The sequence below is a fragment of the Postia placenta genome, assembly GCF_002117355.1.
Source record: "Postia placenta MAD-698-R-SB12 unplaced genomic scaffold POSPLAscaffold_8, whole genome shotgun sequence".
NCBI classification, from domain to species: Eukaryota; Fungi; Basidiomycota; class Agaricomycetes; order Polyporales; family Adustoporiaceae; genus Rhodonia; species Rhodonia placenta.
The window spans coordinates 563,208-589,097 of NW_020169839.1; the positions used below are offsets into that span (position 1 = coordinate 563,208).

General features: G+C 50.8%; 7 protein-coding genes across 7 annotated transcripts in view; 5 read left to right on the plus strand and 2 right to left on the minus strand.

The window, feature by feature from the left end:
* The window catches only part of POSPLADRAFT_1145007 (hypothetical protein), a gene marked incomplete at both ends in the record, with an annotated part of 2,245 nt that extends 931 nt beyond the window's left edge, over positions 1-1,314 (plus strand). The window contains 6 exons of the mRNA XM_024485749.1: positions 86-219; positions 312-583; positions 688-712; positions 886-981; positions 1,138-1,207; positions 1,283-1,314. Coding sequence (XP_024338268.1) covers positions 86-219; positions 312-583; positions 688-712; positions 886-981; positions 1,138-1,207; positions 1,283-1,314 — 629 coding nt within the window. The remainder of the gene's footprint in view (positions 1-85; positions 220-311; positions 584-687; positions 713-885; positions 982-1,137; positions 1,208-1,282) is intronic.
* Positions 1,315-1,838: 524 nt separating this feature from the next.
* POSPLADRAFT_1034117 (hypothetical protein) lies at positions 1,839-2,923 on the minus strand (the record flags this gene model as incomplete). Its single annotated transcript, XM_024476993.1, has 6 exons — positions 1,839-1,895; positions 2,042-2,269; positions 2,327-2,340; positions 2,383-2,521; positions 2,731-2,815; positions 2,880-2,923. 6 exons carry the CDS (start codon positions 2,921-2,923, stop codon positions 1,839-1,841), a joined length of 567 nt encoding a protein of 188 aa, XP_024338269.1.
* Positions 2,924-4,902: 1,979 nt separating this feature from the next.
* Positions 4,903-5,565, minus strand: POSPLADRAFT_1034118 (hypothetical protein; the record flags this gene model as incomplete). Its single annotated transcript, XM_024476994.1, has 3 exons — positions 4,903-4,963; positions 4,984-5,169; positions 5,282-5,565. 3 exons carry the CDS (start codon positions 5,563-5,565, stop codon positions 4,903-4,905), a joined length of 531 nt encoding a protein of 176 aa, XP_024338270.1.
* A 588-nt stretch (positions 5,566-6,153) lies between these two features.
* POSPLADRAFT_1145671 (hypothetical protein) lies at positions 6,154-7,916 on the plus strand (the record flags this gene model as incomplete). The annotated part of the gene is made up of 7 exons (XM_024485822.1): positions 6,154-6,206; positions 6,266-6,300; positions 6,494-6,512; positions 6,621-6,682; positions 6,736-6,833; positions 6,889-6,980; positions 7,523-7,916. The coding sequence occupies 7 exons, from the start codon at positions 6,154-6,156 to the stop codon at positions 7,914-7,916; spliced, it is 753 nt and encodes a 250-aa protein (XP_024338271.1).
* Positions 7,917-15,273: 7,357 nt separating this feature from the next.
* POSPLADRAFT_1057245 (hypothetical protein) lies at positions 15,274-15,741 on the plus strand (the record flags this gene model as incomplete). The annotated part of the gene is made up of 2 exons (XM_024480891.1): positions 15,274-15,293; positions 15,345-15,741. The coding sequence occupies 2 exons, from the start codon at positions 15,274-15,276 to the stop codon at positions 15,739-15,741; spliced, it is 417 nt and encodes a 138-aa protein (XP_024338272.1).
* A 1,766-nt stretch (positions 15,742-17,507) lies between these two features.
* Positions 17,508-20,322, plus strand: POSPLADRAFT_1034119 (hypothetical protein; the record flags this gene model as incomplete). Its single annotated transcript, XM_024476995.1, has 12 exons — positions 17,508-17,583; positions 17,668-17,798; positions 17,844-17,925; positions 17,983-18,270; positions 18,469-18,480; positions 18,959-18,974; positions 19,058-19,118; positions 19,160-19,282; positions 19,349-19,560; positions 19,733-19,769; positions 19,865-20,062; positions 20,215-20,322. 12 exons carry the CDS (start codon positions 17,508-17,510, stop codon positions 20,320-20,322), a joined length of 1,344 nt encoding a protein of 447 aa, XP_024338273.1.
* A 3,670-nt stretch (positions 20,323-23,992) lies between these two features.
* POSPLADRAFT_1144222 (hypothetical protein) lies at positions 23,993-25,784 on the plus strand (the record flags this gene model as incomplete). The annotated part of the gene is made up of 11 exons (XM_024485675.1): positions 23,993-24,045; positions 24,111-24,145; positions 24,198-24,351; positions 24,469-24,530; positions 24,554-24,681; positions 24,737-24,819; positions 24,957-25,078; positions 25,134-25,149; positions 25,200-25,251; positions 25,303-25,334; positions 25,388-25,784. 11 exons carry the CDS (start codon positions 23,993-23,995, stop codon positions 25,782-25,784), a joined length of 1,134 nt encoding a protein of 377 aa, XP_024338274.1.
* Positions 25,785-25,890: the final 106 nt, after the last annotated feature.

A 25,890-nucleotide genomic window follows, 5' to 3' on the forward strand; every position in this document is an offset into this window, starting at 1 on the left:
GCTTACTGACCTAGGGACAAGAGGTCGAAACTGAGGTCCCTAGGGCAGCAGAGGCCGGCTTATATACATGGGGAGATTAGGGCAGGCTGTGCGCGTTGGTCCGTGCGCAGCTGGTCCGTGCGCAGCATGCTGACGCGGCCCCGGGGGCCGGTGAGTCAGAGAGGCTGTGTCAGCGGGGCCCGAGCTGTGCCGTGCGCTGCCGCCCCATCTAATCTAATCGTACAGTAGATAGTGACGCGTCCATATCGGGCATGTAGTACAGAGGTCGCGGGTTCGAGCCCGCGAAAAGGAAAAAATTAAAAAACGGCTAGGCGCCGTACCAACTCGTGACAGTACCGGAGTGCAGGGCCGCTGGGGTGTTGGACTCGTCGGATTGGTACGAAGTGCCCTTCGTCAACAGTGATGGACCGTGGAGTGCGATTAGGGCACGGTTGCCGATCACAGATGAAGAAAGGAGGTCTGTCTCCGCTGCTCTTTGGGTCGTCACGAGAGACGTCGACCTGATCCTGGGTGTCGAAGGCGTGCTCAAGTCGAGAGCAGTCGAAGAATTCGTCAGCCACGTTGATGGGGGGAGGAAGGGGAGGTGCGCGTGCTACGAAAGGCCGTGCTAGCTAGCTTACACCTACGGCGCCCGAGGTAACACTAGGGTTTGCAGTTCACGTGGGGCCCAGTACTGCTTTTGGCTAGTATGCAGCAGGAACCTAAGCCACGCGTCCGTGAGGACAAGTACCGCCCACTGAAGTGCAGGTACTGAAGAGTTCGTCCCCTAAGTGGTGGCGATGTATAGTACGCTATCTAGGTATCGTAGGGTACAGTAAGGGTGCGCACCACCCAACCTATGGGAAGTGAATGTGAGTAGTGGGAGTCCTGAGGGAACGCCGGCAGCTATGGGAGTTTCGACCTAATGTCGCAACTTGGGGTCGAGCGACAGGAGAAAACCTAAAAGCTGGGGGCGTTCGACTGGTTCTTACCGAAGCGATGGTGAGCTAGGCTCGAACCTAAGGCTAGGGACAAGAAATGTATTAGTTAGTTAAGTAAGAAAGAGAATACATGAGGGGCTTACTGACCTAGGGACAAGAGGTCGAAACTGAGGTCCCTAGGGCAGCAGAGGCCGGCTTATATACATGGGGAGATTAGGGCAGGCTGTGCGCGTTGGTCCGTGCGCAGCTGGTCCGTGCACAGCATGCCGACGCGGCCCCGGGGGCCGGTGAGTCAGAGCGGCTGTGTCAGCGGGGCCCGAGCTGTGCCGTGCACTGCCGTCCTATCTAATCTGATCGTACAGTAGATAGCGACGCGTCCATATCAGGCAAGTAGTACAGAGGTCGCGGGTTCGAGCCCGCAAAAAGGAAAAAATTAAAAAATGGCTAGACGCCGTACCAACTCGTGACAGCTAGCCACCATTAAGACATGATACATCCACAATGGTGGCCACTATCATGGGAAAACAGTCATGTGATTTGCTTTTTCTAAGGTCACATGCCTTGCAATTCTTGTGGTCACATGCTCTAGATACCCTGTCACATGATCAGTGCAAGAAACCCCAATTTGCCTAATTTGACATTTTGGAATTCACCATGTCAAGTTTATGGCCTCAAATCAGAACATGCTAAGGGGGCACCAGTGGCATTATGTTACACAAATACAAACTTCTTTCAAGATATACCACCTAATCCTAACCTAACCTAACCTCAACCTAACCTCAACCTAACCTAACTTAACCGAACCTAAACTAACCTAACCGGACATAACCCTAACTTAATCTAACTTAACCGAACCTAACTCGTGAGGACTCGCGGTCGATGCTCCACATGCATGCACTTATGCCTCTTGAAGTGGGACTACGCAGTTGCAGCGATTCCTGCGACGGCTAGCCTTCCATAACGGAATTCGCCCCTCTTTATCACATATTGCAATACAGTGACGCGAACACTTTACCGTGACTCGTCAGTCCTCTTCGGCTTGACGCAACATTCGTGACGGCGTAACCTCCAAAAGAGGACAGACTTGAGGGCAAGTATGCGTAGTCATGTTCTTGGCTTACTGTAGCGCTCCATACTCGCCTCGCAGGGGTCCCGAGGCTACTCTGTGCTACATCCTCTCCTGACATGTCTCGAGCAGCTAAGCAAAGATCAAAGATGCCTCCGCCATGTGCCACGAGAAGGACGTTGTACGAAGCTGACCTCCTCACTGGAGCTCGATTGATATATGTCTCATCCCCCTCAGGTTCTACAGTAACACGAGCCTTGAAGAGCGTCGGTAACTTCAAGAACTGCTTACAAGTTGTATTCACATATAGGGTGCAACACAAGGCGAGGAACACACTCACCTCCTGAGGTTCTCCTGGCAGCATACAAGTAGGACTCAATCAACAGCCTTCGTTACCTTTTGAATATTGGACCAGCCACACTTTGTAGACGTCAGGCTCAGGAGAGGCAGAGGGCGATTCGACCTGTGGACGCCCATTCGATATCCTCCGGTAAGATCCGATCTGTCCCATGTTCGCGCGCCTTGCACCTGGTTTCTACAGATGTGTGTCAATCCGATCATGTCGCGTTGTGTGCTTGTCAGAAAAACATGTTTATTGTGACATTGGGCTACGCTACTGTACCCCAAATCACCCCTCCCGTCCGCGACCATTACTTCTAATGTATGATAACCCAGTGCGGAAACGGAAGATCCAGCGCGAGGACAAATTAGAAGGAAGTGAAGACTACTCGCACCAAGACTTACTTGCAGCAACACTTGTCCTGGCCACACGAAGGTGGATCCGCAGCACAGACGCTCTAAAACATGCGTGAACGCGCTCTCGCGTTGGCTATGTGGAATAGACAAGAGCTGATAAGAACACAAAGACATACACTTCAGGCGGAAAGGCGCACATACAAGCGACGCTACTCCAGTTGCTGTCCAGTTCTCGATACATCGGGAGAGTCAAAATCAAATTTGAAGATTCGAGATAGACGATCTTAAACGCCATCGCTCTTATCCATTTCAGCGTAGAACACCCAACATCATAGGCAGGACCCAGTTACGGAACACCTTCCAGGACAGCGGAGAGGTGAGACCGTGCGGAGGCCCTCGCTATATGAGAGTCGAAAGAGCATACAAACTACGCTCGATTGTGTCTGCATGATCTACAGCAAACACGCCAGAGCGGGATAGCCTCATACAGCCTGTTAGGGGGTCTGGAAAGTGATCGTCAGCGTGGCCGAGTTCCATGCCAGTCCTTGCGAGGTAGCCATTGGCCACAAAGCAAGTATTGATAGAAACGAGAGGCCGTCGAGCATCATTCGGGATATGCACAGAGGAACGCGGGAGGATCAGAGTGGGATCTTCTGCTGTCAACGCTGAAGAGGCCGATGATTCACAAGAAGGCGTCCACAGCGCGTCCTCAAGGGAGTCTTGGCCGGATGAAGGGCAACAATCCTGAGCCCTACTACATGCGCTGACACACAGCGATCTCATCTGCCTAGAGGTCAATTCTATTGGTTTCGAACCAGGCTGACAGATTACTCACATCACTGTTCAAACCCGGACCAAAAGAGATCTCCGTTCGACAAGCATTGGGCTCACCTTAATGAGGTGCGAGCAAGTGCGAAGGGGTAAGAGAGCACTGGAAGACCGCACAGTCTGAAATTAGGTGACTGCCGCATCGGTAATAGAGGTCACTGCCCCGAAGAATGAGCGCAGGTGGAACATGAAGAGACCTGCAGAACGGTATCGATATTTGAGTGCTGGCCTTGCAAGAGCTAGAGCTTGTGTCGCTCACAGATAGTAATCGTCCAGACTGCGGATTCGATGGGGCGCACATGAGCTCCTCGCGCGGACAAGCTGAAATGGAACGAACGAACCTGGAACCACTTTACTTTTGCAGAACAATGCTACCTTGCCCACGCACAGCGTTCTCTGCCACCCGTACGTGAAGAATCAGGACTCTCATATCGGCGGTTGGCTCTGATATTCGACATGTTTTCTGGGCGGCGGGGATGGGACGCAGTCTTCACCCGTCGGACGTACATACGGACGTGAAGGCTCCATCAAGAGGCCGGCGCTGCAATGATTGGCTGTTCATGCCGTTTCGACGACAGCAGGGCTTTGACCTTTAGAGTGGAGACGTCGCCTGAGCAGGTGAAGGTGGCACAAGATAATGTTGTAGAAACTGAGTGAGACGGAAGTGAGACGGCCAGCGTTGATGCGGCAAGCCCGGGCCGAGATGCCCGATGTGATCGTCAGGTTGAACGTGTAGGTCGGTGAACCCGGGTTCAACCGGAGCTAATCTGCGGCAGTGTAGCTGGTCTCCGACTGGGTTTGCTTTCCGTCATCGCTCCCATGTCTATCGCCCAATTCATGTTTGTTTCGATTGTGCGTGGCACACTGTGCGGGACCCAAGGCGGACACTGTGACCAGCAGCCAGAGAAGACGTACTTGTAAACCCCTTCGATGTTTGCGTCTCAATAGATATCATCCGTTTCTGCGTCTATCTAGCGCCAATATCGAGCCGTTTGTTTCCGTCCGCCGTTTGGCGATCATCCTCACTTACGAATGTTGCTCCTACTCAGAGAAACCCGTTGCACGTCGTGCTTCGTCCCAATTAGTGCGCACCTTCCAAAACACATTGATATTGCTATTTCTGTGCCTGTTGTTACTACCTTGCGAGGCAGAGGTGGTATACATTAAAATTGCAACCGGTAAGCTAATGACATTCGATCGTCATCCATGTGGGACCGGATCTCTCGTTGCGGTGCGTTTATCCTACTCTGTTCGCACTTTTGAGTCACCAGCCGGCCGCGCACCCCTTTCTGTGGAAGATGCTCCCGACTCGAGCCGTCCGCATAACGTGTCAACCGGCTGGACTTCCACAGAAGTGACGCGTCCCATTTCAGTGAATCTTTCTGTTGTCATTTACACTTGCGACGGGAAATCTCTACCGTGCACCACAGATGTGACCCATGCGAGCTCGTAACTATGTCCAAACGTCCGCACCAGCTGTTAAAAATGGAGACAGAAGGCTTCCGAGGTGGAACCATCCGAGGTGGAACCAGGATATCTACCCTGTGCGCGATTGCACTACGCGGGACGCGCGGTCCCTGGCCGTCCTCGTGCAGGTGTTCGTCGTCGGATGCGCTGGGGCCGTAGTCCTGAGTGCAATGCGTGGCACTCCGCGGGATGCTGACCAGAGATTGGCAAGTTGCTACCTGTTTGCATATGAACATCTACTCGGGTCGGCACGTAGCCGACCACTGTTATTTCTTCTGCCACCGTTGATCTTCGGAGACCGCACCTGGGTCTGTCTCCTAAGCCTATAAGACACGCCTGTTGACGCAGCCACGCTGCAGGTACATCGTTATCGCGCTCTCGCAATTTGCAATGAGCACAATTTCCGATCGAATGTCCGCGAAGCGTCTGCAGAAGACCTGATATGGTCCGGCCGGCAACTGCGATGCGCAAAGCATGACCAGTGATCTGTGCAATTACCAGCATCATGTCTTCGAACATGCGTTCATTGATAACACTGCCTTCGTTTTCTTCGTCAAACAAACGTCTGTCATAGGGGTACTCCTTCATCTCTTTGCCCGACCGTCTTTGTGTTGATCTGCAGATGATTTCGCTCGACGCTAAGCTCGTACTTTATCTCCTGCACAGGGTTGGCATGGATTCGGACATCACTTGCGATCGACGTTGGCGCTCCCTCTGACATTCAATGCATATAGATTGCGTGTGAAGTCCGGACCCATTTCGAATAGCGTCTGGCAGGGACAGTGTTTTCGATCAACACCTAGATTACCTTCTCTTCCTCCGGACATTTTATGCTGGCCAATGAGAAGGTACCATTATCCCATGTGCGTGCAATGTCCGGGGTCCGGGCACACCCCCCGAAAACACTATCCTTACCCAGTTGCGCTGGTATGCATGTATATGAATCGTCGAATCTTGACTGTCATCCTCCTCGTAAGAGCTATTGACCTAGTAGTTGCCCTGAACAGGAGGTGATGGCGTGAATAAGCAATGTCCCCCACGTCGCATCCCACGTCACCTTCAGCTGTATACGTCTCGCACGATGGATCATCTTGTGATCGCCTTATTAATAGATGCCACACTCGACACGCATATATATGTGAGCTGCAGATACATCTACTGCATGTCCTAGTTATCATGTCTGTGTCAAGCATGGATGAAGCCCAATTCCTACAATACGCTCAGTATAGGTAAGCTGACTATGAGCGCTCTTCTGCGTGCTGATACACATTTTGTCATGACATCGCAGCTTGATAGACGGCTATATGGATATCATGGCTATGAGTGCGTACATGTCTTTGCTCGTGAATATAACCCTCGCTGATGCGAAACTAGGTCTATTTGTGTACGATTGCATCGTCTCCTTCGATATGGAGTGGCGGGCTGTCTGGTCTCGCAAAATCACGGGAGCGACTGCTTTATATGTAGCTCTCCGCTACGTGACCTTGCTAAACGTCATTATGATTGTCATATACAGTGGTGTGCCATCATGTGAAGTGAGTGTTCATACTGGTCCTGATCATTTAAGCTCATGACATTGCCAGGGGTGACTTATACTTGGACATACTGTGTTTCACGTGCATGCTCAACTATATTGGTTCTAGCGAGCTCATCTCGGACTTACTGGCCATAGCTACTGCCTGCGGCACATATTTCGCCCAAGCGTGTATGTCTACCTTCACTATCGGTTGCAGCAATCTTATCTCATGTGGCTGATAGCATTTGCATCGATCCGAGTCTATGCCCTTGACAGTCGGCGGTGGATGAAAGCCGCCATCGTGATGATGTTGGGGCTTATGCCAGTTGCCATCAACATTGTCAGTATATACCTCACTGTAGACATCATATCACTCATTTATGCATCGTTCACAGTATGGTGCATCCAAAACAGTCATGACTCATACCGCAGAGGGTTGCTTCCTCGGATATTCATACTCCACCTTCAGGAGTCATATGTATGTCACGTCAGTGGCCAATCACACCTGTTAACGTCTGACAGGCTGCGCTAGATGTAAGGCAGCTGATGTGCATGTTCCCTGAACCGGAGCGTTGCGTATTCATTGCTTTCCCAGTGCTTCTCGTCACCCGCATATGTGTTCTCATCTCAAATCTTTTGGTTGTCATCTCGACATGGCAGGCAACACGTACCAGCCGAGCAGTGACTTCAGGGAATAGTAGAGGATCTCTCACAACTATGCTATTCCGCCATGGTATGTGCTCTACCTCAATGCAGAGTGCGATTGTGTTGATCTAACTGTGTATGTAGGTACCGCCCATTTTGCGTGAGTCGGGCTTTCTGCCCACGAGGTTATATTATAAAATGATGTCACAGGCTAGTGGTCGGGCTTAATACAGCTGATCTGCTTGTCACGTTGCTCCTAGGGGTTTGTATCGTCGATACAGCTATGATCAATAACTAAGCAAAGTCTGTATAGGAATTTCTTGACTTTTCCGCACCCGTGGAATTGTAGGCGCATGAACTCTTTCCTTGCGACCACGCTCTCAGGCCATCACCACACAGGATCAGTACCGTGGTGCTATGCCACTTCTTCCTTGATCTCCGCTATTTCTCCAGCCTGGAACTCAATGACAGCACCATATCCTCCCGTGGAAGCCCGTCCCTAAGCTTCGCATCAAGGATCATCGGCAACTTGGGCGAGATGCTCGTGGAAAACTCTCAGGCCTATGACGATGACGTAGACCGTGAGCTAGAGGACCCCACTGATTCTGAAGAAGTCAATGCAGCAGTCGATCTTGACGACAGTGTTGACAAGGCTCAGACTCGGACAGCCACCACGGAAGTCCTCGATCAGACGACTAGCGAGGGAGGCGCTGCTGACTGCGGGTTGCCTGAGTCCCCAGATGAGGATTTCGACCCGCGCGTGATAGAGATTGTCTAGGTCGGTGACACTCAATACTGATCCGCACTCTTACTGAATAATATCGTCAACTAACATGCATCGACTGCTTTAATTGCTGTCATGTTTTTGTATGGCGCAGAGCCCAGTAGCGGATTTCATTCATTTATCCGTATCTTGACCATATTCCCTCTTGGTACCGCACTGATGCTTTAATCCCCGTGCATCGCTATGGATATCTTGTATCGCGACATATTCTCGGAATTTTAACGGTGCTAATTGAGTTCACAGCTGTTCTCATAGCGGGTACTCATCGCAACATCCCCACCCTTACTTCATATCTATGTCATGTAGAATGTTTGAGGGCGGAATCGGTATGCTATCAATCGAGACATTTGACCAGCCTAGCCATACCGGGATGCACCCCGCCTACTAAAGTTTCTTGTACGCATTCCTCGGGCCTCCGGACAGCTTACATTGTAGATAATGAATGAGCGCAGACATGCAGAACTCGCAGAATGCGAAGAAAAGTAAATACCTCAGTAAATGCTGATCGGCGACCACATGAATAACTTCCTTCTGGACGAGTGCCCCGTGGCGGGAGGATCGATCTCCACAAACGGGCCCTCTAACAGTGCAAAGGCTCCCTCAACTTCTCGAATGGCCACTACAGCATCATGCAAGCTGGAGACTCACGAGGAACCCGCTGCCGCTTGCGAGCCACTTGCAGCCCAAGACGAGGGTATCGAACAGCGCACAATACACCTTGTATATGTCGGTTCCGCGCTGCAGGCTCGCTGAAGCACGCCATTAATCAAAAGCACGAGGTATCTTAACTCCTCTCAAATCCTGTCAAGTCTGTGTATGGCATAGTCTGCTGAATGTCTCCTTCTAGTAGTGATATCTATCTATCCTCACGTATCTTGAATTTCATCTCTTCTTGGGTCTGTTCCGCTCCTTCATCACGTCAAATCTTGTCTCCAAGCCTATCGTGTCGCTGCCCATTGAGTTCACAAACCTCATAGTCAGTATTTAATATAACATTTCCATTGTTGCTTTCTGTACCTGTCATGTAGAGTGTCCGAGAAAGATTGACACGCACTCAATATAGACCCGGCGCACCATATCCGCGTTCACGTCCTGTCGCCCTCAGGAGCGGGATACTTATAGCATCCTCGATCGACTTACACTGGCCGCTTCGTCTCTGCGTCCGCACCGCCTTCGCAGGTTCTGGAGTCGGAGGAAATGAAAGAAAGGAACGTACTAAGGTCCCACACTGAAAATCATATAAACAATACAAAGAACGAAAAGAACATGATCGCGGTTCAATCCAGCGTCTGAGGGCTGTACGCGCATCGCGCATATTACTGAACGGCCACCGAGTGTTCTTGTCGTATCCACTTTGACGTCTCTAATTGTCGCGTCTCATCCTGCATCACCGAGTCGTGCTCTTGCGTCGTTGACTGGCCGTCTTGTGTCGCCGACTCCTCTTCCCCCGATATACGCTTTCTGCCACCAGCGTCGGTTCCTCCACCAGTGTTACAACAAAACCGAGCATCTACAACCAGCAGCACATCGACGGAACATATCGTCAGTATGCGACTCCCCAGCAATCAGTCACAGCTTGCCGAAGTACGATCCTCAACAATGACACTATTCGATGGGCTTTCTGGACCGTATATGCACGCGACTGCGGTACTCCAGATGGGATAGTATTATGGAGACATCGTAAGGATACGAAGGGGCACTGTGAAATGGTACCAAGCCGGGGTTCGAGGGTACGAGTGATTCCTTCGTCGCGCGTTTCGAAACGGACAAGTCATGGTATGCTGCGGAGGCATAGGCACTCCATCACATACGCATGAGGACGCTTCAAATTCATGATGCAACGGCTGGCCAGGACATCGTCGGACTGTTCAGGCACGTCTGAAATGCAGAAGAGAACGTGCACTGCAGCATTACTTCGTACTCCGGACTCGTCGATCTGCTGAGAGGGTACTAAACACCGCGTCGTTGACGGTGATCGCATATCTTGATTTGGAGGGGGGGAGTGGGCGCAGAGACACCGATAGCGTCTTCATACGAGACTTGAATATGACTGGCAGGATCCCGAGAGCGAACACTGTCCGCTTAGACATTGCAAATGCCAAGGTCGAGCGGCCGACATAATTCTTGCGAGAGCCGCGTCAGCTGCAGAATGAGGGGATATCCAAGGAGCGAGACAAGTGTAAAGAGACGGCTCGTTTCGTCAGCGAAGAAAGACCATGGTAGTCCCCGGGAATCAGGAAGATGGAAGAAAGCAAGGCCATGCCACGCGTAAGCCACCGCATTCGGGTGTGAAGCATGCCTGTGGTTGGCCAGCATGGCTGGAGAAGACGCCGCGCAGTCCGGTCTATCTGAGTTGAGTGACGCTCCAGATAAATCGAGCGTTGTGAAGGACGAGAGGGAGCGGTAGAGCAGGTGTGGGCTGATGAGCTGCATTTTTGCGTGCGCCGACTAGCGAAAAGGCCATTCCACGACCACGACGAGCCATAGTACATCAACAGCGAAAGGCCGCGGGAAGCGGAAGCGGGCCCACCTGCCGGGAGACATACCCCACGAGAACGGGCCGAGGCGCGCTGACACAATGCGTCCTCAGTTCCCCTTGTAAGTCAGCACGGATAACGTGAGAAGTGCATGGTAGTACTCACTATTGGTATACAATTATGGAAAGCTCTCATAGCTCGTCAGGGATGCGCGCAAAACGTGTTGGACGCGTAACATGAATAGGGTGAATCCGGCGAACGTAGCAGAGGGCTTCGGGGAACGCTGTGCAGCCCTGGGCCTATATGACCACTGCGTCGGTGACGGCATATACCGGGAATACTCACGGTAAAATTGGATTTGCGACGCAGGGTCAATCATTGGATATACAGCGCGTGAAAATGAGACACCGCTCTAGTTTATGGCACTCGTCAGATTACCTCCTCCCGGCCTCCAGGATGGACGATGCGAACGCATCATTCGCACAGGTGAACCGAGATAGCGTCGTCGCAAGGAACGCATCTTTCCTCCGCGAATTCAGCACCCTCTACGTCTCCTCCCTCTCCTAATGACACACTGAGAGCCATCATTGCTATGACCGACTTATACGTAGGAAGGACATTCACTAGTCTCACCTCAATATACGGCGGCTCGTCTTGGAATCGGGGATAGACATCTTGTCAAGGGAAGTCGCCGTGAGAATGTGTCCCCTCGATGACGCGGACGGAACAGAATGACCAGTGCCTATCGGCGGGTAAGCCGTAGTACTCCTGCAATCTGAGCTCGGAGGTGAGATGTCACGTGAGCAGGAGGAGAAGCGAGCCGATGTTGCAGCAAGAGCAAGAGGACATGCGCTGCGTCGACACGTTCTGTAGAGGCGAAGAAGAGGCAAAGATATGCATGATGGCTCAGATCTCAGAGGCGGCGGGACGCCGGCCCGGCCCGAGGCGGTAATGACGCGCGTCTAGCTTTAGTCTAGCTCATGCTCCTCTTCATACGTTGCTAGGACGTCTCGACGCTTCTGCGCTCGGATAGGCACAACGAGGACTCTGGCTGCACACAACCAACCTCCTTCCCATTCCTACCTCCGTCGCTCTGATCCCTCCCGTTGTATTACTGCACGTCGCAATTATGTTCGATGTTGTCAAGCTAGTCTGGCCGCCAGCCTCAACGAACACATTGTTCTGTCCTCCCTTTTTTGTTTCGTGATTCAGGCTCAAGGCATTATAATATTCGCTGAGTCGTTTTGTCACGTATTGTGTTCAAAGCTCGCTTTGGCTAGAATTCATTGTAGTAAATTGTGTACAGAGGAACCCCTCTGACATCAACGTCGCGCTTTGTTTCATTGTGCAGCCTAGTATGCATGATATCGTTTCCTCCGCAGATACAGTCATTCCGATCATTTCCATACTGTCATGCGATGTATGGCATTTTCTGTACGTCCAGTTCTTATCATGGCTACCTCGTAAGACGGATATGACCTACTATCCGAGGAACGAGACAATACATCCGGTGAGCCTTCTCGTATAGTCAAGGCCGTGTCTCATTTATCTCACCTGATACATTGTATGCCGTTTCCTTCCGGCTCCGTTATCGCGGCTATCGCTATGGTGACCGCGGTTTCGACGCAGTGTAGCTTCTACATTTTCATACACTGTATGCCAAGCCTGTCACAAGAGGTTTCGTACCCCATTTAGTGAAGTACGCTCCTCAATCCGAGCCGTCCACATTTCACGTCGGCTCCGCAGACTCTCCCGAAACCGGAAGGTCCCATTTCCACACGTCCTCTGCCTTCCTTTCTTCCTTGCAGCATGTAGCCTTTGCTGCACGTTTTACATGCGAGCCACTAGCCATCGTGCGGGTCAATACAGCAGGCATTTGTCCTGCGTGCGATTCCGGCAGGGCGGCGCCCACTCGCTGTATGTTCTTGCGCAGTCCGAGTCGTGTATCATTGACGCAAAAGGAAGTGCTTAAGGCCGAGCTTCTATTGCACGGTGCGCGGCTTCGTCGCACTAGTTACATATGGTCTAATGCGCGGCCGGTATATGGCCAGCTACGGTGCGGTATAGAGTGCCAATTGACTCCCCACTGAGAGGCGATATGTGTGATCGCTTCTTACATGTTTCTCATATTGAACAAGGGCATCTGCCGCTTCTGTTCAAGTTCACTATTAGCCACACGCTCGGCGCCAAGATTTGCACGAGTTTGAGCGTGCAGACTTCCGGCGTTGTCATGACAATCTCTGCGAAGAAGGCATGTGAAGAGGCTCTATCATGGTCGCGACATGTGGCAGCGTTACCGGTGATAGATGCGATATTCAAGTTTAGGATTACATCCCCCAGGAGACTTCCCATCTGTTCGACTCTGCCGTGCGACGGTGTCTCTTTTGCCCTCATCAACTGAGTGTAGGACGGAGCAGCATTGCCTCACGCCTCACACTGCCCGGTCGTGCTCGTATCAACCTGCGATTGCCTTTCCTACGCTGTGACTTGTACCTTATCGATTCTCCCATGCGCCTGACCGTACGGTTACATCTGCAGGATGTAACGGATTCCTGTATCAGCAGGATCTGTTGCCTGTGATTGATGTTGGCGCTTTTTTGACCGTCCAATGCATGTCAGTTGCGTCGATTTCCCTTCAGACCGAAGTAATGTCCCGTTCGCTCTGCCTTGAGATAAGTCCTCGGACTCTAGTTCAAGTCCATCTGGCTTTAGCGAAACGCGCGAGGCGTGTGAATGTACCACGGCAAATGCTTGTACAGGGTCATTTTGAAGGCTGCATATGATAGGCTGATTCTGACCCATATTGACTTGCCAGATCCTTCCGACAGAATGTACAGCCCACAATGAATCATGTAGCGCCATGATGGCTACGTCTTTCACCGACCACGCGTGAGTTAAATCAGTTGCGGTTGCCTTGAGGTCGCGATTTATGACTTTGGACTTCTTCAGAGACCCCACTCCGGTGATTACCCGAGTCGTATGCTCCCAGCTCTAGTTTCGACTCAGGCAGGACCTCGTAGAAGGCCAGTTCTCTGTATAATCTCACTCCCGGCTGTGTCTCAACTGCTGACGCACATCATTAGTGCTACTGATTGCGGTCGCTAGCCGCGCTGGCGCGGCGCGCATCTACAATTGAATACAATAGTCGGTATGGGTCATTGTCCATCGAGCGGAAAGGTGATGTTATAGAACCCACTGTCATAGTTTACGACAGCATTTACGCTGATATGCGCATGTGGGCATGTGGCAAACCTTCAGCGTCCATAATCTGCCTTGTAGCAGTACCATATTCGTGGTCTACAAGGCCTCGTACAGGTAGGTCGTACTAAATACCCATATTGTTATTCATCCATGTTGATATCAGGAACCTTATCCGAGCCTCTAGATCTGGCATTGCAAGCCAACAGGAAGCACGGCTGAAGATGGATTTCACCTCGACTTGCAGATTTCTTGCATCACTGAGGAGATGTTTATATCTGGCCTTACAAACAGATGCCACATTCAACACGCATATATATGTGAGCTGCGGGAATGCTTACATCCGGTCCTAGTTGTCATGTCCGAATCGAGCATGGACGAAGCCCAAATCCTTCAAATCTTCCGCTATATGCAAGCTGACTTTCTCAATGAGTGCTTTTTTGTGTGCTGATACATACTTTGCCTTGATACTGCAGCTTGATGGACAACTATATTGTCGTCATGGCTATGAGTGTGTACATGACAATGTTCATAAATGCAGCCCTTGCTGATGCAAAGCTAGGTCTTTTTGTTTACGATTCCATCATCTCCTTCAATCGAGAGTGGCAGACTGTCTGGTCTTGCAAGATCACGGGAGCGACTGCTCTATACTTAGCTCTCCGTTATGTGACCTTGGCAAATGTCATAATGGACGTCATTGATTATACTGTGGCATCATGCGAAGTGAGTCTATGTCTTGTTCCTGATCATTCTAGCTGACAACATTCTCAGATGTGATTTATATTTAAACCCATACTGCGCTTGGCACGCATGCTCAACTATGTTGGGCCTAGTGCCTTCATCTCAGGCTTAGTGGACATGGGTACTTTCTGTGGAGCATATCTTGCTCAGGCCGGTATGCCTGCTTCCACTCTCCAGTGCAACAGTCTAATGCCATATGGCTGGCAGCATTTGCGTCGATTCGAATCTATGCAATTGATGGCCGGCGATGGACAAAGGCCGCCATCGTGATGATGTTGGGGATTGTGCCTGTTGCTATAAACATTGTCAGTGAGTAACCCCCTCTGGATATTATGTTTCTCATCTATGCATGGTTCACAGTATGGCGCATCTAACACAAATATGACATATACTGCACAGTATTGTATATTTACATTCTCATACTCTACCTCCAAGAATAATATGTATGTCATGTCGGCGTCAATCACACCTGCCAAGGTCTGACGGGCTGCTCTAGATGTAAGACAGCTGATATGCATCCCCACCCGGAGTGAGGTATGATGCATTCATTGCTTTTCCAGTGGTTCTTGTCACCCGGATATGTGTCCTCATGTCGAATCTCCTGGTTGTCATTTCAACATGACAGGCAACATGTTCCAGCAGAGCGGTGACTGCATTAAATAGCAGAGCATCCTTCGCCACTGTGCTATTCCGGGATGGTGCGTGCAGTACCTCAAAGCAAAGTGTGAATGTGTTGATACAAATATGTATGTAGGTACTGTGCACTTTGCGTAAGTCTATTTCCTCGCCCTTGATGTTGTACTATAGTATACTACCACAGGCTGGCAGTCGGGCTCAATGCAGCCAACATTGTGGTCACATTACTTCTGGGGGTTAGTGAGACTCACACAATCTTATACAATGACTTAGCAGTGTCTGATTAGGATAAATTCGATATGTCCACACCCGTGGAGCTGTAGGTGCACATACACCTTCCTTAACCGCACTCTCAAACATCAACACACAGGATCAGCACTGTGGTGCTATGCCGCTTTTTTCTCAATCTTCGCCAGTTCTCCAGCCCAGACATCATTGACAGCGATACATCCTCCCACGCAAGCTCATTCTCAAGCTTCGCATCAAGGATCATCGGTAACCTGGGTGAGATGCTCGAGGACTACCCTCAGGCTCCTGAGGACGACTTCGAAGGCGAGCTAGACGGGCTCAATGATGTGGAAGATGTCGATGGGGCAGTTGATCTCGATGGCAGTGCAGTACCTTCCTCGTATGCCGACAAAGCTCAGACTCAAATGGCCACTATAGCAGTTCTTGAGCAGGAGACTTACGAGGGAGGTGCTTCCAATCACGAGTTTCCTGAGGCTCCAGACGAGGGGTTCTCCCAGAGCGTGATAGACATTGTCTAGGTTGGTGGCGCTCGATACCGACTTGCAGCCTTACTGAAGAATATCGTCATCCAGAAACAACTCACCTTTCAATCTCTGTCATGTTTGTGTACAACACAATCTGCTGGATATAGCTGCCTCCAGTTGTGGGACTCGTCTATTTATACATATCTTGGACCTCATCTCCTCTTCTCCTCTTGGTAGCGTACACATGCTTTCATTCCCGCCCATCGCTATGGACAAATCTGGTTTCCCGAGGTGTTCTCACCATCTGTTTCCTGCTCATCGCGTTCACGGCTATACTCATAGCTAGTATTTATCGCAACATCTCCTTTCTTACTTCCTGTTATGTAGAATGTCTTACGACGGACAAGTTCCGCCATCAATCGAAACATGCGATCAGCCTTGTCACGTTCGAATGTACATGAGAGCATCTCGAGTGCTACGGTACTCCGCATGCCTTTCTTCTGGCAATTACACGCCATACGTTTTGACCAAGCGCTCAGAAGCGCTCGCAGAACACTCGTCGCTCAGAGTAGAAACGATTGCGGTTGATTCTCACTGGTGAACACGTGAACAACCTCATAAGACTCCCATCCAAAGCAAAAGCAGGTCGCAAATGAAGCAGATGTCGTAGAAATGCAAGAAGGATGGCGGGGGCCACCTGGGCGAGTGGCAGCTCCAACGCTGGAGTCCGCCAGGCTCTCAATCCGTGATCCAACTCACGCCTCGCACTACAGCCCTGTGATCAGCAGAGGACAACTACACGCTGCTCCCGCGATTTCCCTCGGCGCAAGCCACCATTTCTTCCGGTGGGACGCTATATCCCGCGTAAGCTATGCTTGCATCATCAGGACGCTGTCTTCAGCCAGCTTATCTAACTATAGAGCGATCGATTCTCCACATGCACGCGTCTGCTCTTCTTCACAGACTGGCCTTGTGCAGCCGCCGCTCTTGCGTGCTATTCAGATGCCTGTTACGGCGGCGACATTCCAGTGCGTGCTCGTGGTTGCATAGTGGGACTTATTTCCCTCGTATACAGTAAACTGAGAGGCATGAGCTTAAACGCGGTTTGTCAGTTCTTCCGTGTTTGACGTAACTGACATGTCCATGAGGGCGTTGCCTCCGACTTGGAGGGCAGACAGGGCTGATGGTGTAGAGTATATGTACATACTGATACCCTCGCCTTATTGTAGGACTTCAGACTCACGTTGCGGACGTCCTGTTCTTTCATCCTCTGTCGAGTGGCGGAGCAGAGACCGACGCATTGCCGTCACATTCCCTGAGAAACATTCTGACATGGCTCGGAATAGACGCCCGCGCGATGCGATCCCTGGTCACATCTGATCTGTCATATGTTCGATCGCGCTCAATGGGCCTTTTAAAGGTTGGCTTGCGCACTTCGCCTGTCTTCCTCTAGCAGGCTCGCGCCTGGATTCACCGCTTGTTATGTTAGAGCATTGCCCGCTTGTTATGTTAGAGCATTGCTGATCACCGCACAGACATGTCTCGGCTTGGTTTGTCTCTTCGTGCCTATCTCGCGCCCCATACTCGCTCTACGACGCTGTATTGTTTGGGAAAAGAGAAGCTCGAGACTGCGTGGAGCTTGGCATAGACCACATCGCGACGCACGTCATCGGGCGACCCTGGTACCGGTGGATCTATATGCTATTACAGAGTTATACCGTCTGGCGATTGTTCGGCTGGAAACAGTCCACGTAGTCGTCCCCGCACCACTAGCAATCTGGAGGGTGTCGCGATGATCGAGGGCAGGCGTCCTTCGAGGCATGAGCGTCACAAGCCGAGGAATCCTCCGTGGTTACCTTTCCCGCTTCCAGAGCACCGATCAACTTACATCTCAAGGTGAGAAGCTTGTATGTTCGTCGCATACTTCATGGCACTGGGTCGCGCAGTTTAGCAGTGAGCATCTTGGCCATGGTTTTGTAGTTGTCTCAGTGCAGCGGCTGACACACTTGGCGACAGCCCAGGTTGTCGGAAGCTTCTGGATAGACTACAAAATTGCCACCGTGGAGACGTTCCGGGAGCCGTACCTCGTGCCACCAAGTGGTGAGCACGTAGTGAGGTTGACATCGTTATTGTTGCTGACCATGACTTCGGTGCAGTCTTCGACATGGTTTTGCCTGAGCAATGTCTTTTCATTTGCTATGAGAGAAATCATGGCGACTGTCGTTTGGGGAGGCAATGGTGAGTGGCTGATATTGGAATGTATCTTCGTTCTTCTACATTTCCTATAATACTCAGAGGGGGCGAGCATCATTCAACTATCAAGCATTCTCGCCATTTGGTACATGCTTTGCCATATATTCGCGCTATTGCTTAGGCTAGACAAGTATTTCAACGGCACCCCCACGCCAGTCTCGAACGATATTCGTAATGCACCAGTTGTGATCTTGACTGCGTTGTCGGATCTACTTCGCGGCATTATGCGTCAAATCGGCGACCTGGCATTGAACACTGTCTTCGCAGAGTGCCAGGAGCAATTATATACTACTGTTGCTTGCGGTAATTGCTTGCGATTGACAACAGACGGTAAGGCAATGACGGCATCAGTAGCCATCCACGTCAAGCTGGTCTTTTGCCGCGGTCGAACGTTAGCGCTACGGGGACGAGAAGAATAGCCTGAGCCCTGGTCCCGAACTGTAAGCGCAATCCTCTTCATGATAAATCGCTGTGTTTCATGCTTCACGCATAGTTCGTTTCTAGTTGGCTAATATATGTCCATCGCAGGTACCAAACTTGGTCAGTCTGTCGCGGTCTCAGCTCTGCCTCCAGCGGCATCGGCATCGAGCTCTCTACGGACTCGGTGAAGGACGCTCGGAGAAGGAGATCATGCAATAGACTAGTGCCATCTGGCTGACGGCGTACGTACCATGTCTTTGGAAGACCTTATGCCGCTTCTTCCTCGAGCTTCACAACTCCCTTGTCCTCTTCGAAGCAAAGTATAGCATTATACCCTCCCAGCGAAGCTCCTTCTTGAGCGTCGCGGCGAGTACAATCAACACCCTGGGTTATATGCTTGAGAGAAGCCTCAAGCCCTTGATAATCGCCTCGACGGTAGACGACCTCCATGATGTAGGAGAACTCGAGCCGGCAGATGGGCTTCAAAGCCGACGAGGATCAGGCTACAACAATCCATCTGACGGAAGCAGGAGCCTCGTGAGGGAAGCGCGAGGCCTCAGGTAACGCTTTAAATCATTGCACGATGAATATCGTCTAGTCGGTGGCACTCTAAGGTATGACACAGTGGGCGCAATACTGCGGCTTTCGGTAGTGACTTTCGTTTAGCTTATCGAAGGCAATTGCATCCCCTCGCTAGGCGCATATTCCTCCTCCTGTGCTATAGCGATAATTCCTCTCCCGAAATCATATTTGCTAAGGTAGACATCTTTGTACTTCCAATGACATTCGTAATTCGCAGTCAATATTCATCGTATTGCTCCATCTATTCTTCCTAGTATTGGCAATGTCCAGTGGTAATGATATCTGCGTCAATCCTACCACGTCGCGTTGCATGCGTGTCAGAAAACACATTCATGATAACGTTGGTCGACGCTATTGTACTCCAGATACCCCCCACTCCCTGGGAGTTACCTGCAGTGCATTGTAGGCAGGTGCCGAGACCGATAGTGCAGGGAAAGGACAGATAAAAAGGAGCGAAGATCATTCGTACTTGCGGCAGCGCGGGGCGTTGTCCCGATCACGCGAGTATAAAGGTGGAGCTGCGGCGCAGACCTCCTATAACATGTGCGAACGCGCTGTGAGGCTGGCGGTGTGGAATATTGGACGGCTTGTAAGAGTACATACTCGAGGTGGAAAGGCGTGCGTACAGATTACACTGTTCCAGTTGTTGTTTAAGTTCTCGATCCATCGGGAGGGCGAAATCGTACTGGAGAATTTGAGAGCGATAATCGCAAACACGTTGCTCTGATTAATTGAGGCCTTGGAAGTACTGTCTCCGTGTAGTAAAATTCAAAATCAGCATCGTTGGCAGGACCCAGCGATCGAACACCTTCCACGACATCAGAGAGGTAAGCGGGGCCCTTGCCAGCCTAGGGAGTCGATTGATTGAGCATACAAGCTACACTTGAATGAGTTTGCGCAATTCCGTATGAACACTTTATAGGCGAGTAGCCTCATACATGCTGTGCGGGGGTCGAGAAAGCAATTATCAGCCCGAACGAGTTCCGCGCCAGAGAATCTTCGCAAGGCAGCCATCGAGCGTGGAGCAAAAAGTGATAGGAATAACGGGCCGTCGAGCATTAGTAGAGGTACCGCGGAGGGCAACGCGGGAGGAATAGGGTGCGATCTTCTGCTGCCGCCAGTGAGAAGGCCAACGAGTAGTCACAAGGCGTCGACAGCGGGCTGCCACGGGACTCTGGACCGGATGAGGGGTAACGACTCTCAATGCTGCCAGATGCGCTGACAAACACTGTTCTCATTGGCCTAATTGACATCTTATGAAGTTCAAACCAGGCTATCACATTACTTCACCATCGCCGTTCAAATCCGGAACAAAAGACGACTCTTTTCTTCGAGCATGAGGCGCAGTGGAATGAGATGCGAGCGAGCGCGAGGGGATGAGGGAGTACTGGAAGACCGCACACTTTAGGATTTGGTGATTGCCGCATCGGTAACAGAGGACTGTACTGTCCCTGTGGAACGGTATCGATATTCAAGTGTTCACGTGGCGGAGAATAAAGGCTGTGTTGCTCACAGACAGTAGTCGCTCAGACTGCAGACTCGATGGGGCGCAAATGAGCTCCTCCCGCGGACAAGCTGAAATGGTGCCGAACGAACCTGCGACCGCCTTGCCTACGCCCAACGTTCTCTATCACACATCAGGTCTTGCTGGAATGAAGTATACGTGAGGAGTGAAGATTTTCATCTCGACGATTGATTCTGATAATCGACATATCTTCCGAGCGGCGGGGATGGGACGCGGTCTTCATCCATCGAACGATACGGACGAGAAGACTCCAGCCAGAGGTCGGCGCAGTAATGGTTGTTGCTGCGATATCGACGGCAGCAGAGCACAGACATTTACAGTGAGAGTAGAGACGTTGCCTGAGGGAGGCACAATATAGTGTTGTAGAAACAGAGTGAGACGGAAGTGACAGACTGACAGACTGAGAGCGTTGGTGCAGGTGGAACGGAGGCGGGACGCCGGCCCGGGCCGAGGCGATAATGATGCGCGTCTTCAAGCTCAAGTTCAGCTAGTCTCATGAGGACCCCGGCGAATCCCCCAAGAGCTCTGATCCCGAAAACCCCGAAAAGGGGGCCTCTGGAGCCAACATCTTACATCTCAAACCCCCGAAACGGGGCCCGGACGGCGGTCAGGTTATGTGCCAGGTGCCCCGAAACCAGGCGTCCGGGGCGAGGTATGATCCTCGACCCCCGAACATAAGGTCCATCCGGCCTCGGAACGGGTGCCGAAATGTGCCGGAAAGGTAAGGTGATACCGGTGACGTCTCACTCGATTGCTTCTTGATACCAATTCGTCGCTATGTTACTTTACTTATCGGTTCTCGATACCAAACTTCATGTAAGTAGGAATTTATAGGTCTAATGATCTTGTGCGAATACAAAGATCCGAAGTAGAGAGATTAGTACCACATCAATCAGTGGCCTCAGTGTAGTAGTCGGTACTTCTAAATCTATGTACGGCCTTGTGACAATGGTACAATCGCGCGCGCGATTTTTTGCAATTTCTCGCCTTTTTTTGCAATGTTTAGACGTTAGATCCCATTTACCCCCAAAAGTGACCGGAATCAGGCGAGGTTATGTGAAGTTCCCCCGAAAGGTCCGCGCGGGATCAGAGCTCTTGGGGGATTCGCCGGGGTCCTGTCTCATGCTCCTCTTTGTGCCTCTGTACGTTACTACGACTTTCTATGGTTCTGCTCTCGGATACACCCAAGGATGATTTTGACTACAACCCAATGGCATCCTCGTTACTTCTGTCTCCGTCGCCCTGAAGCCTCCCCTTGTATTGCTGCCTGCCGCAATTCAATGTGGTTCAGCAAGTCTGGTCGTCCGCCTCAATATGTCCTCCCCGCGTTGTATGGTGGATTCGAGGCCATGCGTAGCAGTACTCGCTGACCCCTTCTGTAAACTATCCTGCTCCAAGCTCGCTTTGACCCAGAAGCTGTGCAGTCATTTTGATACTGAAGAATACCTCTGACGTCCCATTCTGCAGCTCAGTGCGCATAGTATCTCTTCCTCTCACAACCACAGTGATTCAGAAAGGTTTTATATTTCCACGCCACTGCCTGTACGTTTATAGTTCATCATCAATGCGCGAATGACCCGCCATCTGAGGAACAGACAATACATCTGATAAGTTCGCTATTATGCGGTCGATACCTTATCTCAGCTACGCACATTGTGTTTCGTCAGTTTCTAGCTCTAATGTTGTGGTTACCGCCATGGTTCTCGCATTTTCGACGCGGTGTGGCTCTTCGTTGTGTTCAACTCTTTTCTACTCTCATGTGCACACTGTACGAGTCTCAAGAAGTCACCCACCACGTCCAGTGGTGTACGCTCCTCCTCAAACAGAGACCCATTTCTGTGCGTCCTATGTCTTTCATTCCTTCCTGCAGCAGGTGGCCTGCAGGTGTGATACGCTAGCCATTTTTCAGTCTCACAAACTCCGGCGAGGTACTCAAGATCTCGTGCGATTGCGACAGTCTCAAGAGCAGACATTCGTTCCTCGTGCGATGATCTGCGGACGCAGCCCACTCTCTAGTTGTCCTCGCAGATATGTGACGAACGAGGTCATGCTGGAGGTCGAGCTCTCAAGGATGCGATGCGTGGCCTCGCCGCATATTGGTCTATACGGGCCGGTATATAGCCAGAAAGAGTGCGGCGTGGAACACTGTTTGATTCTGGACTTAGTAACGACTTGTGTGCTCGTCTATGACATTTGCCACTCATTCTGCCACCCCTATTCTGGAAACTATCTTGTTGATACCGGAAAAGTGCGCCTGGCTCGACCTCCGGCATAGTGTAGAGGATGCCTTATGCAATTCGCGGGTGCAGAGCCTCATCGTTCGGACATCAACGTCAGCTGCGACGCACACAGCTTCATCGGTGACAGATGTAACACTCAAATTCATATCTGTACAACGTTGCTGTGCGATGTCATTTACTTTATGCTTGTTATTATCAACTGAGCACTGACCGAAGCAGCATTGCGTTTTGTGTTCCACTGCCCAGTCGTGTATGGACCTTTAATTGCCTTTTCTATATTGTGACTCGTAATCTTTTCTCGTGTGCCCATCCGAAACCGTTATATCCGCGGTGTTCGTGTATCAGCAGGATCTGCTGCTTGCGATTGATGTCTCTGATCTCTGTCTGTTCGATGTGTGTAGATTGCGTCAATTCTTCTCAGATTGGTACGTCTTATTGATCCTGTCTTGAAATATGACCTCGCCCTCTAGTCGGAGGCCATGTAGCTTGAGCTAGGTGTACGAAGGTACCACGGTAGGTGATTATGCTGGGTTTATTTGAAGGCTGCGTCCGATAGGCTCATTCTGACCCAGCGCACAGCCTGTGATGCGTTGGGCAGCTACTTCTTCTGCCGACAATGCATCGGTTAATCAGTTGAGGTTGTGTTGAGGTCGTGATTGGTGACAATATACTTTTCCGAAGACCCCCTTCTCCAGTAATTGCTCGATCCGTATGGTCTTAGTTCTAGCTTTGACTCAGGACCTTGTCATATGCCCGTTCTCCATGTCATCTCACTACCGACTGCATCTTAACTGCTGATGCACACTGTTGATGCTACTATTGCAGCTGCTGTCCAGGCCGGCGCGACCCGCATCAACGATTGAATGCCATATTTCGTGCGGGATATTGCACCTAGAGTGGGAGGAGTGATATAACGTTCGCTATCATACTGTACGACAGCATCTGCGTAACGCATATATGAACTGTCGGATAGCGGCGACCATCTTCGTAAGCCTGCTACCTTCGTGGCCTGCAAGCTGTGTTCAGGTTAGTTGTCCTAGATGCCGGGGCCTCCATCTGTCCATGGTTACATCTGCATCTGTATCTGAGCTCATTAATCAGTAGTTAACATCAATAGGAGGAAGTTGCATGACTAGGCGATGCCTTTCAAGTTGAATCTCACCTCGCATCGCCTTGTATCTGCCCGCAAAAGTGACAATCCTATACCCACCTGACGAACAGATGCCACACTCGACACGCATATATATATGAGCTGAAGGCACGTTCATTTTACATTCTAGTGATCATGTCCGAATCATGCAGAGAAGAAGCGCGATTCCTTCGAATTTACCAGAATGGGTAAGCTGCCTTTCTCAAAGAGCGCTCTTTCATACCTTGATACATATTGCTCCCTGATATCGCAGCATAATAGAAGAATATATTACAACCATGGCTATGAGTGCGTACATGAAAATGCTCGTCAATGCAGCCCTCATTGATGCACGGACCAGGCCTGTTTGTGTACGATTCTATCATATCATTCAATCTGGAGTGGCGGGCTGTCTGGTCCCGCAAGATCTCGGGAGCGACTGCTCTATACTTAGCTCTACGCCATGTGACCTTGCTAAATCTCATTGCGGACATCATTGCCTTGACCGTGACATCGTGTCAAGTGAGTCTTCATCCTGTTCCTAATCATGCTAGCTCACGTGGTTTTCAGGGGTAACTTATATTTAGACTTATACTATGCTTGACGGGAATGCTCAACTCTGTTGGTCCTAGCTACCTCATCTCAGAGTTAGCAGCGGTAGGCTCTACGTGTGGGATATATCTTGCTCAGGCAGGTATGTCTTCCATCGTTCTCCAGTGCAACGATCCCATGCCACAAGGTTGACAGCATTTGCGTCGATCCGAGTCTATGCCATTGATGGCCGGCGGTGGACAAAGGCAGCTATCGTGATGATGTTGGGCCTTGTGCCAGTTGCTATCAACATTGTGAGTAGGCTACTCCCTGCAGATATTCTATTCCTCACTTATGGATCATTCATAGTATGGCGCATCCAAAACCATTATGTACTGTGCAGCAGAGGTTTCGGGTGATGAATTCTCAGTCTCTATCTCAAAGGCTAACATGTATGTTGTGTCAGTATCCAAACACACCTGTTGATGGCTGACGAGCTGCTATAGATGTAAGGCAGTCAATGCGCATGGAGTCCCCCAGAGCCAGAATGTTGCGTATTCATTGCTCTCCTAGTGCTCCTTGTTAGCAGATCATGTGTCCTCGTCTCAAACCTTCTGGTTGTTGTCGCAACATGGCAGGCAACACGGGCCGGCCGAGGTGTAACTGCATGGAGTAGCAGAGGATCTCTCACAGCTGTGCTATTCCGGGATGGTGTGTGCTATACCTCATGCACAGTGTGAATGTGTTGATACAGATATGTATGTAGGTACTGTCCACTTTGCGTGAGTCTATTTTCTCTCCCATGAGAATATACTACAGTATGCTATTACAGGCTGGTAGTCGGGCTCAACGCAGCCAACATCGTGGTTGCATTACTGCTAGAGGTTGGTATAATCCACACGACCACATATAATGGCTCAACAGTATCTCTTTAGGAATCAATCGACCTGTCTATACCTGTGGAACTGTACGTGCACATACACCCTTTTTTAACCACGCTCTCAGAACTTCAACATACAGGATCAGTACCGTGGTGCTATGTCGCTTTTTTCTCAACCTCCGCCAGTTCTCCAACCCGAACACTAACAACAGCTCTGAGTCCTCCCACGCAAGCTCGTTCGCAAGCTTTGCATCGAGGATCATCGGCAATTTGGGCGAGATGCTCGAGGACGAGCCTCAGGCTCCTGATGACGACTTCGAAGGAGAGCTCGACGGGATGAATGATGCGGGAGAAGCCAATGAGGCAATTGATTTCGACGACAGAGCAAAGGCCCCTTCAAATGCGGATAAGGCTCAAACTCGAATGGTCACCACGGCAGTTTTCGAGCAGAAGACAGATGAGAGAGGCGCTGCTGACCATCAGTTTTCCGAAGTCCCAGATGACTGTTTGGAACAGCGCGTGATGGATATTGTCTAGGTTAGTGACATTCGTACCGATCTGCAGTCGTACTCAAGGATATCGTCACCCAGAGGCAATTGTTCCTTCATTCCTCTCATGTTTGTGTGTGACGCGGTACAGCCGC